We start from the raw sequence: 11,150 nt of genomic DNA on the forward strand, positions 1-11,150 counted from the left end.
AGGAATTCTATGATTCTGTCCCCAGATACTATGGGACAATTTAGCACGTCCAATCCACCCTAACTTGCACATCTTTGGACTGTGAGAGGAAACCCATGCAGACACAGGGAGAATGTGCAAACTCTGCACAGACAGTCGCCCGAGGCTGGAATCAAACCCGGGCCCCTGTCACTGGGAGGCTGCAGTGCTAACCACTGAGCCACCGTGCCGGCCCATCCTGTTCATCAATATTATTGCCTTTTGAGCAGCAATGTTGCAGTTCTCACAATATTGTGTTTTCGAACACATTTTGAAAGAATGGCTCTTGCTGTTAAGTTTGTCATTTGCCAATAAATGCATACCATTGTTTCACGCGTCGTGGTCCTCAGAAATAGGGATATGGGATACAACAGCTGGGGACTGACCCTGAGCCTTTATAAACATTCAGCCCCCAACTGGAGTAATCCTGGGCACCGCACTTCAGGAAGAATGTGAGGGTCCTCAAGCGGCTACAGAGGGAGAGTTACCCAAACAATTCCTGGGCTGAGGGATTTTATCAACAAGGTCAAAGGTTGGAGAAGCTGAGGTAGGTCTCCTTGGAGCGAAGGAGGTTGGGGCGAGCTGTGACTGAGGTGGGCAAGGTAATAATGGGATTAGATAAGGGAACAGGGAGAAGCTGTTCCTATGCAAGGACCAGGGCGAGTCAGGAAGAAACTGGAGGAGGAGATGGTGAGGGAGAAAGGTCTTTATGCAGTGAGTGCTAATGAACTGGAAATTGCAGAAACCAAGGGGTTTGGAAGCACAGACAATGAATGCTTTCAAAAGGGAAGTGGATGGAGGGGCATATAAACTTACAGGGGCTAGGGACACTACTGGAATACTCTACAGGGAACCAGCATATACTCAATGGGCCAAATGGCCTCCTTCTGTATCATTATGACACATGTACATGGGGCAGTTACACCACAACCAAAACCACATATTTACCATGGAATGTGCATAGGCCCCATTCGATTCTAAAATGTCTAGAGGTGTTTATGTATAGGCAGTCACTCTATACCAGATGTAAATAACTAATCAGTCACTCCGTACCATATGTAAGTCGAGTAGCCAATAATCAGTCACTCCGTACTATATGTAAGTCGAGTAGCCAATAATCAGTCACTCTGTACCATATGTAAGTCGAGTAGCCAATAATCAGTCACTCCGTACCATATGTAAATCGAGTAGCCAATAATCAGTCACTCTGTACCATATGTAAGTCGAGTAGCCAATAATCAGTCACTCCGTACCATATGTAAATCGAGTAGCCAATAATCAGTCACTCCGTACCATATGTAAATCGAGTAGCCAATAATCAGTCACTCCGTACCATATGTAAATCGAGTAGCCAATAATCAGTCACTCTGTACCATATGTAAATCGAGTAGCCAATAATCAGTCACTCTGTACCATATGTAAATCGAGTAGCCAATAATCAGTCACTCTGTACCATATGTAAATCGAGTAGCCAATAATCAGTCACTCTGTACCATATGTAAATCGAGTAGCCAATAATCAGTCACTGTGTACTATATGTAAATCGAGTAGCCAATAATCAGTCACTGTGTACTATATGTAAATCGAGTAGCCAATAATCAGTCACTGTGTACCATATGTAAGTCGAGTAGCCAATAATCAGTCACTCTGTACCATATGTAAATCGAGTAGCCAATAATCAGTCACTGTGTACCATATGTAAGTCGAGTAGCCAATAATCAGTCACTCCGTACCATATGTAAATCGAGTAGCCAATAATCAGTCACTGTGTACCATATGTAAATCGAGTAGCCAATAATCAGTCACTGTGTACCATATGTAAATCGAGTAGCCAATAATCAGTCACTCTGTACCATATGTAAATCGAGTAGCCAATAATCAGTCACTGTGTACTATATGTAAATCGAGTAGCCAATAATCAGTCACTGTGTACTATATGTAAATCGAGTAGCCAATAATCAGTCACTGTGTACTATATGTAAGTCGAGTAGCCAATAATCAGTCACTGTGTACCAAATGTAAATTGAGTAGCCAATAATCAGTCACTGTGTACCATATGTAAATTGAGTAGCCAATAATCAGTCACTGTGTACCAAATGTAAATTGAGTAGCCAATAATCAGTCACTGTGTACCAAATGTAAATTGAGTAGCCAATAATCAGTCACTGTGTACCAAATGTAAATTGAGTAGCCAATAATCAGTCACTGTGTACCATATGTAAATTGAGGAGCCAATAATCAGGAGCCAGCTACAGGGATGGAAATTAACTGAGGGATTAGGTGAGGAACATCTCCAGCCCTGTCCCAGATGCCTGAAACCTGTTGATCTTCCAAAGCAAAGAGTTGACCTTGATTGAGTGTTGCAGCCTGGAACATCCCAAGGTCCAGGACTATGTGTTGAGGGATGCCTTAAACCTTGGTGCAGCTGCTGCCAAGGTACAGAGTGGAAAGACTGCTGACTGGGGTCTTCCTGCTCAGGATAAAAGGGGTCCAGCTGTCAGGATCTCCTGGTGCCTCAAATGTTTGTAAATACTAGTACTGTATGTAAAAGAGAGGTCTTCAGTTTTTGGACAGAATCAAAACCCAATGTTTTGTTTGCTTATTTGTTGTCGAACCGTGCAGAACTGAACTGCCTTTGTGACACTGTATATATACAAAGAGTTTTTTTTTAAAGAAAGGAAATATGTCTTTGAAATATAAAGAAATCCCACTTGGCCACTTTATCGTTCAGCCTCTTGACACTCCCATTGGCTTCTGCAGAGACTACATTGAGCGCCTGAGGCAGAAAGTCGTCAGTGATGGTGAAGAAGAGACAAAGAAAGCGTTGGCCTGTCTGGACAAAGTGGTGATGGGAGGCAACAAGCTGCTAACGGAGATGCTGTTTGAGGAACTAAAGGTGCAAGAATGGTCCCTTCCTCTTTATTCATTGTCACATTTCCATTGTAGGACCAACACGCACTGTTACTGTTGGGGCCAGAATGAAATCTGAGCCTTGAAGTTCAGTCCCTGCCTTGTGGACTGAGCACAATCTCAGCCCCATGTAAATCAACAGCTGTAACAATCTTTGGTTGCGATCTGGGTCAGTATCTGCAGGAGGACAGTGGCCTCACGGTTTGATCGAAGCAACATCATTCCGAAGTGAGGCCCTGGTGAGACTGCATCCAGAGTTCTCTGACTAGTTTTCTCCCCCTATTCAAGGAAAGGCTTTGTTTCATTGGAGACAGGCTAGAGAAGGTCCGCTTATGTGACTCCTGGGTGTGGAGGGATTGCCATGTGAGCAAAGGTAAAACAGTTTGGCACTCTACTCTTTGGAGTTTAGAAGAATGAGAGGTGATCTCATTGAAACATTTAAGATTCTTAAAGGAACAAAAACAGAAGTTGCCAGAAAAGCTCAGCAGGTCTGGCAGCATCTGTGGAGAGAAACCAGAGATAGCGGTTCTGGGAAGGGTCACCAGACCCGAAACGTTAACTCTGTTTCCTTCTTCACAGATGCTGCTAGACCTGCTGAGATTTTTGAGCAACTTCTGTTTTTGTTCCTGATTTACAGCATCCGCAGATCTTTTGGTTTGTATTTACGATTCTTAAAAGGTTTGACAGGATAAATGCTGAAAGGATGATTATCCTCATGGGAGAGTCTAGAACCAGAACGCATAGAATCATAGAGTCCCTACAGTGTGGAAACAGGCCCTTTGGCCCAACAAGTCCACTTCGAACCTCTGAACGTGCCACCCAAACCCATCCCTCTATAACCCACCTAATCTACACATCCCTGGGCACTATGGGGGTAATTTAGCACGGCCAATCCACCCTAACCCGCACATCTTTGGGCTTTGGGAGGAAACCGGAGCACCCGGAGGAAACCCACGCAGACACGGGGAGAATGTGCAAACTCTGCACCTGAGACACCTGAGGGTGGGATTGAATCCAGGTCCCCGGCGCTGTGAGGCAGCAGTGCTAGCCACTGAGCCACCGTGCCACATTGTTTCAGAATAAAGGCGTGCTAATTAAAGATAGAAATAAGGATGAATTTCTTCTGTCAGAGCGTTGCAAGTATTTGAAACTTCTTGACACAGAGAGCTGTGGAGGTAGCTATATTTAACGGCTAGTTAGATAGATTAAATAGGTGGAGAGATAGAAGGATGTGTAGAGACATAGATGGATAGACGAAGAGGTATTTAGGTTGAGAGATGGAAGGTAGGTAAATCAACGGTTACAGTGAAAGGTAGGAAAGTAAAGTGAGGAATTTTGGATCAGCCATGAACCTCTTGAATGGCAGAGCAGGCTTGATGGGCTGAATGGCCTACTCCAGCTCCTATTTCTTGTTGGTTCTCCTCCCGTTTCTGGTTGGAAAGTGTTGACATTTATTTGAGCCCAGGATCAAGTGTTTAAGGTCACAGGTGAGGAATAGCTATTAACAGGGGGGGTGCGAGGAGCCAATAGCTCTTGAGAGAAGTAGGGAGGCCGATTCCCTAGCTAAGGGAGATCCTGCTGGTTCCGTTACTGCCTCTGAACTGGGAGGGTTCATTTCCAAACATTCCTACATCTCTGTCTTTCATCTCCAGCCAAACCTCTCAAAGCTGCTGAAAAGTAAATGGCTGCAAAACAAGGAGAATTTTGAAAGGATCACCACCAGTATCAAGAAACACTTCAACCAGTTCCGAAAAATGAAAAGCCCTCCCTACCAGGTAAGGTGACCTTCCTCCACCTTCTCACCCTCATTCACTTTGGACCTCCAATGGTTTGATTTAGGGAAGGGGCGTATTAGCCCAGAGAGAAATTTCAAGACCAAAATAGACAATAATTATTTGGAAACGAATGGACTTGTAGTGCTGGAGCTCAGGCAAGGTGGATCAGTGTTCCTCATTAGCCAGTTTTACTGCTACGTCTGTCCAGGAGGGTTCATGTTCCTGATCTCTCGTCATCAGCTCACATCGAGAAAGCTTTATGATTCACTGTGTACAGTCTCACTGTGTGTGTTTAGAGCCGCTGTGTATTGTCTGACTGTATGTGTAGAGCTGATGTGTACAGTCTCGGTGTGTACAGTCTCACTGTATGTGTAGAGCCAATGCGTACAGTCTCACTGTGTGTGTAGAACCAATGTGTGCAATCTCACTATGTACAGTCGCACTGTGTGTGTAGAGCCACTGTGTACAGTCTCACTGTGTGTGTAGAACCACGATGTACAGTTGCACTGTGTGAGTAGAGCCGCTGTGTACTCTCACTGTGTACAGTCTCACAGTGTGTGTAGAGCCACTGTGTACAGTCTCACTGTGTGTACAGTCTCAGTGTGTACAGTCTCACTGTGTGTGTAGAGCCGATGTGTACAGTCTCACTGTGTGTGTAGAGCCACTGTGTACAGCCTCACCATGTGTGTAGAGCTGATGTGTCCAGTCTCACTGTGTGCATGCGTGTACAGCCACTGTGTACAGTCTCACTGTGCGTGTAGTGCCGCTGTGTACAGTCTCACTGAGCGTGTAGTGCCGCTGTGTACAGTCTCACTGTGTGTGTAGTGCCGCTGTGTACAGTCTCACTGTGTATGTAGTGCCGCTGTGTACAGTCTCACTGTGCCCCCTGCCCTCACCACCAAGCTCACGATGGAGGAGGGTAGTAAATTTCTCCCCAGGGCCTCAGTGTGAAAATCGGCCCTGCCCCTCAGGGGGGAGCAGTGGGTGGGTGGGGAGGGTGTGGTGGAATGGCGCCCCATCAAGGGGACTGTAATCCCGACCAGATACTAAACCGTGGCCTGGTCCATAGATCAAGTGGAGAGATTAGACTTGCAGCCATTGTTTGGAAGGTGAGCAGGACGTGTCCTGGCCAATACTTACATTTCAATAAACAACATCATTGTCATTAAATTGTTCTGAGATGTCCAATTTTTTGTGAAAATGTTTAGATAAATGAAGGCCCTTCCTTTGTTTACAGCTGCACCACCTTCAGTCCCACATACAACCTCATTGTCTCCAGCCTCTCTATTTACAGGCATTCTGTCTGCAGCCCCAGTGTGTACAGCCCTCCTAATTACAGATATACTCTGTGTCGAACCTTTGTGTGGAGGTGCTGGGGTTACACTGGGGTGGACAAAGTCAGAAGTCACACAATGCCAGACTGTGGTCCAACAGGTTTATGCAAAATCACATGCTTTCTGAGCACTGCCCCTTTGTCAGGCCATTGCAGGCCATGCCTTAGCTGCCTGGGGCGTGACGAAGGAGCAGCGCTCCGAAAGCTCAAATAAACCAGTTGGACAGCTGCCTGGTATCATGTGACATCTGACTTAGTCCCAGTGTATACAGCCTTCTTATTTACAGGCATACTGCCTACAGTCCCAGTGTATACAGCCTTCTTATTTACAGGCATACTGCCTACAGTCCCAGTGTATACAGCCTTCTTATTTACAGGCATACTGCCTACAGTGCCAGTGTATACAGCCGCATAGGCTCCCCCCAGCCCTCACACACTAAGGTGCTATAGTCATATTATCATCTACGCAAGGCTGAGTAACCCAGCGATTTGAGTCCTTTACGCATCAATCTGCTTCAGGAGTAACTGGAAGGCAAAGTACTGGGCTAATGGTAAGATTTTTAGTAGTGTAGATGAGCAGAGAGACCTCGGTGTCCATGTACACAGATCATTGAAAGTTGCCACCCAGGTTGACAGGGCTGTTAAGAAAGCATACAGTGTTTTAGCTTTTATTAATAGAGGGATCGAGTTCCGGAACCAAGAGGTTATGGTGAAGCTGTACAAAACTCTGGTGTCGCTGCACTTGGAGTATTGCGTACAGTTCTGGTCACCGCATTATAAGAAGGATGTGGAAACTTTGGAAAGGGTGCAGAGGAGATTTACTAGGATGTTGCCTGGTATGGAGGGAAGGTCTTACGAGGAAAGGCTGAGGGACTTGAGGCTGTTTTCATTAGAGAGAAGAAGGTTGAGAGGTGACTTAATTGAAACATATAAAATAATCAGAGGGTTAGAGAGGGTGGATAGGGAGAGCCTTTTTCCTAGGATGGTGACAGCGAGCACAAGGGGGCATAGCTTTAAATTGAGGGGTGAAAGATATAGGACAGATGTCAGAGGTAGTTTCTTTACTCAGAGAGTAGTAAGGGAATGGAACGCTTTGCCTGCAACGGTAGTAGATTCGCCAACTTTAGGTACATTTAAGTCGTCATTGGATAAGCATATGGACGTACATGGAATAGTGTAGGTTAGATGGGCTTGAGATCGGTATGACAGGTCGGCACAACATCGAGGGCCGAAGGGCCTGTACTGTGCTGTAATGTTCTATGTTCTATGTTCAAACTAAACCAAGGTGTGTGTCTTTTTACCCTACCCCTCCAGGATTTGGTGAATGGTATTCACAAGAAGGTGGTCATGGAGTATTTGAGAGCAGTGATGCAGACAAGGATAGTTTGCCATTCAGCAGATATGCGAATGAAAGTTGCGGGGCGGCTGAGCAAAGAGTCTACAGAGCTCAGGGAGCTGTTCGAAAACCTGGTGAGTTCACAGTTTGTTGAAATGTGGGAATAGAAGCGGGTTGATCGGACCCTCAAAGAAACCTGCCCCACCATCTGACAGACTCTGTGACTTAACCCTTGCACACACGCCTTTGTCCCAAATCTGTTAATTGTCCTTGATTCATAAAAAGCTCTAAATCTTCGATTGAGATTAAGAACTGATTGAGCATTAATTTGTAGAGGGGTGATCCACTGCATTTGTGAAAAATAGAGGCACTCCTCTGTTCACTCCTGATAAATTTCTCCAGGCCCTCAATTCTTCAACAAATGCAAACAGCATTTTCAGAGCTACGCTGGTGTCCCATCTTCAGAACTTGACTCAACTTGCCCCTGAATTCCAGAGAATGCATCCCAGAATTTTAATCGCTGCCTGTGAGTTGACCGTTGCAACCCAGGCTGTCTTTCTAGTAAATTTACACTGCCAACAGCAACCCCCCCAACTCCCCTCCAAGGACAGTACCTCCCTTCCTGGATGGGCTATTCCATGGGACTTGGGCGATGAACATGATATGGAAAGAGACAGGGAGCAGGGAATAGGGAGCCGAGACAGACCAGTAAATAAGACCAATGATCCCACTGCCTTGGGGGTTGGCGTTCGGGGTGGATGGTGGCCTAGCTGGACCCAGGTAGCGTTCTGAAAACCTGAGTTCAAATCCTGTCAGGGCAGATGGTAGAATTTTGACTCAACTAAAAATCTAGAATTAAGAGTCTATTGATTCTGACTGTCTGTTAAAAAACCATCAGGTTCACTCATGCCCTTTAGGGAGGGAAATCTGCCATCCGTACCTGGTCTGGGCCTACACGTGACTCCCAACCAGCAACAATGTGTGGTTGACTCTTCATTACCCAGTGGGCACTAAATGCTGGCCCAACTCGAGATGCCCACATCCTGCGAATGAATAATGCTCTCTCCTCTCCTGTGCATGCCTCCGAGGGTCCATGTAGCCAGATGCCAATATGTCAGAACGCTGCATTTGGGGGTCATGGAGCCCATAGTGTCCAGGGATGTGCAGGGGGTTAGCCTTGGGTTACAGGGTTAGGTGTGGGTGGCGTGAGATGCTCTTCAGAGGGGCAGTAAGGCCTCAATGGGTAGAATGGCCTTTTTCTGCACTGCAACCTCTACGGGATCACCCCTCAGCCTCCGACACTCCGGGGAAAATAGCTCCAGCGCCTTCAGCCTCTCCAGGTACCTCAAGCCCTCCCAAAGCCCGGCAACATCCCTGTAAACCCAGCTTGGTGGTTGAGATGGAAACCCATTGAGGAGGAATTTGGATCTGGCCCTGAAGGGCATTAAGCTGCGATAGGGTATGGACCAGTTGCCAGGATATGGTGTACACGAGGCAGATGGTTTATTCAGCTGGCACTAACAGAATGGGCCGAATGGCCTCTTTCCATGGCTCCGTTTGTGGGAGGCAATGACAGTGGTAAAGAATGACTAAATACACGGTAACATTGATGATAAATCTTCGTGGCAACCATCACAGAACAGCCCAAGGTTTGGAAAGTCTGAGAAAAGACCATTGATCTAAAACATTAACTTTGTTCCTCTTTATGGAAGCTTTTCCGAACTGTGGAGTCCCTCCAGCAGGTTCTGTGCAGACCTCAGATTCCCAACACCTGCAGTATTTTTGCTTTTGTGTCAACATGAGCAGGTCCAGAAGTAGGAGCCCAGAAAACAACAACAACCCCTGTGATTCTAATAGAGGCTTGTCACTGCACCGATGGCTGATGGGATTGATTGGTCTCCATTGCTCACTCCCACTCAGACTCGACTTTCGCAGGCTACACATATTCAGAGAAAGACAGAGACAGACGCAAACAGTGAGTTTGGATAAAGAATTGAAATAACATGGAATGCAAGTCAGAAAGAGAGATAGAGGGAGAAAGAGCATGGGAAAGTCTGGAGACATATGAAGAATAGACTATTCAGCCCCTCAACAATGTCACTATTCATGGATGATCTGTGGCCTAACTTCTCATACCAGCCTTTGGCCCATATCCCTTAATACCTCTGCTTAACCAAAATCTATCTAATACTGATTGAAAATTAACAACTGATCCAGCCTCCACTGCCATTTGTGAAAGATAGTTTCAAACCTCTCTCATCCTGTGTGTGTAGAGGTGCTTCCTAACATCTCTCCTGAATGATTTGGCCCTAATTCACAGATGACGCTCTTAGCTCTAGAATCCCTAATCAGTGGAAATAGTTTATCTTTACCTTAGCTGTCTTGCCCTGTTATTATCTTGAAGTCTTTGATCAGATCATCCCTTAAGCATCTCAGTTCTAGAGAAAACAGGCCTGATTTGGATAATCTCTCCTCATTACTTAATCCCTGAAGTCTGGGTATCATTCATGTGTTGGTAGGCGGTGGGGTAATGTTCCTGATCTAACAACCCAGAACCAGGGACATGCGTTCAAATCTTGCCAAGATGAAATTTGAAATCAATCCAGAATTAAAAAGGGTAACCTAATGCTTTTGATCCATCCAGTTCATTAAAGTCCTTTGTGGAATGAAATCTGCCATTCTTACCCGGCCTGGCCTACAGATGACTCCAGACCCACAGCAATGTTGATTCTTAGCTGCCCTCTGAGGCAAAAAATGCTGACCAAAGCAGTGACACCCTAATCCCATGGATGAATAAAACCAGCCTGTGTTGGCTGAAGAGATGATAGCTTCAAAATCTCCCCTCCCCCCACTGCATCCCAAAACCAGCCCAGGTCGTCCCCGCCTCCCTAACCTGTTCTTCCTCTCACCTATCCCCTCCTCCCACCTCAAGCCGAACCTCAATTTCCCACCTACTAACCTCATCCCGCCCCCTTGACCTGTCCATCCTCCCTAGACTGACCTATCCCCTCCCTACCTCCCCACCTATGCTCACCTCTACAGGCTCCATCCCCGCCCCTTTAACTTGTCTGTCTCCTCTCCACCTATCTTCTCCTCTATCCATCTTCAATCCGCCTCCCCCTCTCTCCCTATTTATTTCAGAACCCTCTCCCCCTCCCCCATTTCTGATGAAGGGTCTAGGCCCGAAACATCAGCTTTTGTGCTCATAAGATGCTGTTGGCCTGCTGTATTTGTCCAGCTTCACACTTTGTGATCTCTGCGTTGGCTGAAATTGGGATGATCAGAAATAAGTGAGAGCAAAAACTTCAGATGTTGGAAACAGAGACGACACAGTGAGGAGCTGGAAGACACAGCAGGCCAGGCAGCGTCAGAGGAGCAGGAAAGCTGACATTTCAGGTCGGGACCCTTCTTCAGAAATGTGCTGAAGCAAAGTCCCGAAACATCAACTTTCCCGCTCTTCTGATGCTGCCTGGCCTGCTGTATTCCTCCAGCTCCACACCGTGTTATCTATGATTATCAGCAGTTTTGCTGAGTTTTTAACTACTTCTTAGCATTTTTTAAAAATGTTGTTGCTGTCTAGGCCAGCATTTATTACCCATCACTTGTTGCCCAGAGGGCAGTTAATAATGAACCATATTGCTGTGGGTCTGGAGTCACATGTAGGCCAGACCAGGTAAGGATGGCAGTTTCCTTCCCCAAAAGGACATTAGTGAACCAGATGGGATTTTATGACAATCAACAGTTGAGTCATGGTCATTAGATTACAAATTCCAGATTT

General features: G+C 46.1%; 1 protein-coding gene across 3 annotated transcripts in view; it reads left to right on the plus strand.

The window, feature by feature from the left end:
* LOC125447777 (exocyst complex component 3-like) overlaps positions 1 to 11,150 on the plus strand; it is a 73,858-nt gene that overhangs the window by 54,794 nt on the left and 7,914 nt on the right. For all 3 annotated transcript variants that reach the window (XM_059640960.1, XM_059640963.1, XM_059640961.1), the window contains 3 exons: positions 2,779 to 2,914; positions 4,581 to 4,703; positions 7,351 to 7,506. In XM_059640960.1, coding sequence (XP_059496943.1) covers positions 2,779 to 2,914; positions 4,581 to 4,703; positions 7,351 to 7,506 — 415 coding nt within the window. The remainder of the gene's footprint in view (positions 1 to 2,778; positions 2,915 to 4,580; positions 4,704 to 7,350; positions 7,507 to 11,150) is intronic.

Source organism: Stegostoma tigrinum, chromosome 39, assembly GCF_030684315.1.
Source record: "Stegostoma tigrinum isolate sSteTig4 chromosome 39, sSteTig4.hap1, whole genome shotgun sequence".
Taxonomy (NCBI): Eukaryota; Metazoa; Chordata; class Chondrichthyes; order Orectolobiformes; family Stegostomatidae; genus Stegostoma; species Stegostoma tigrinum.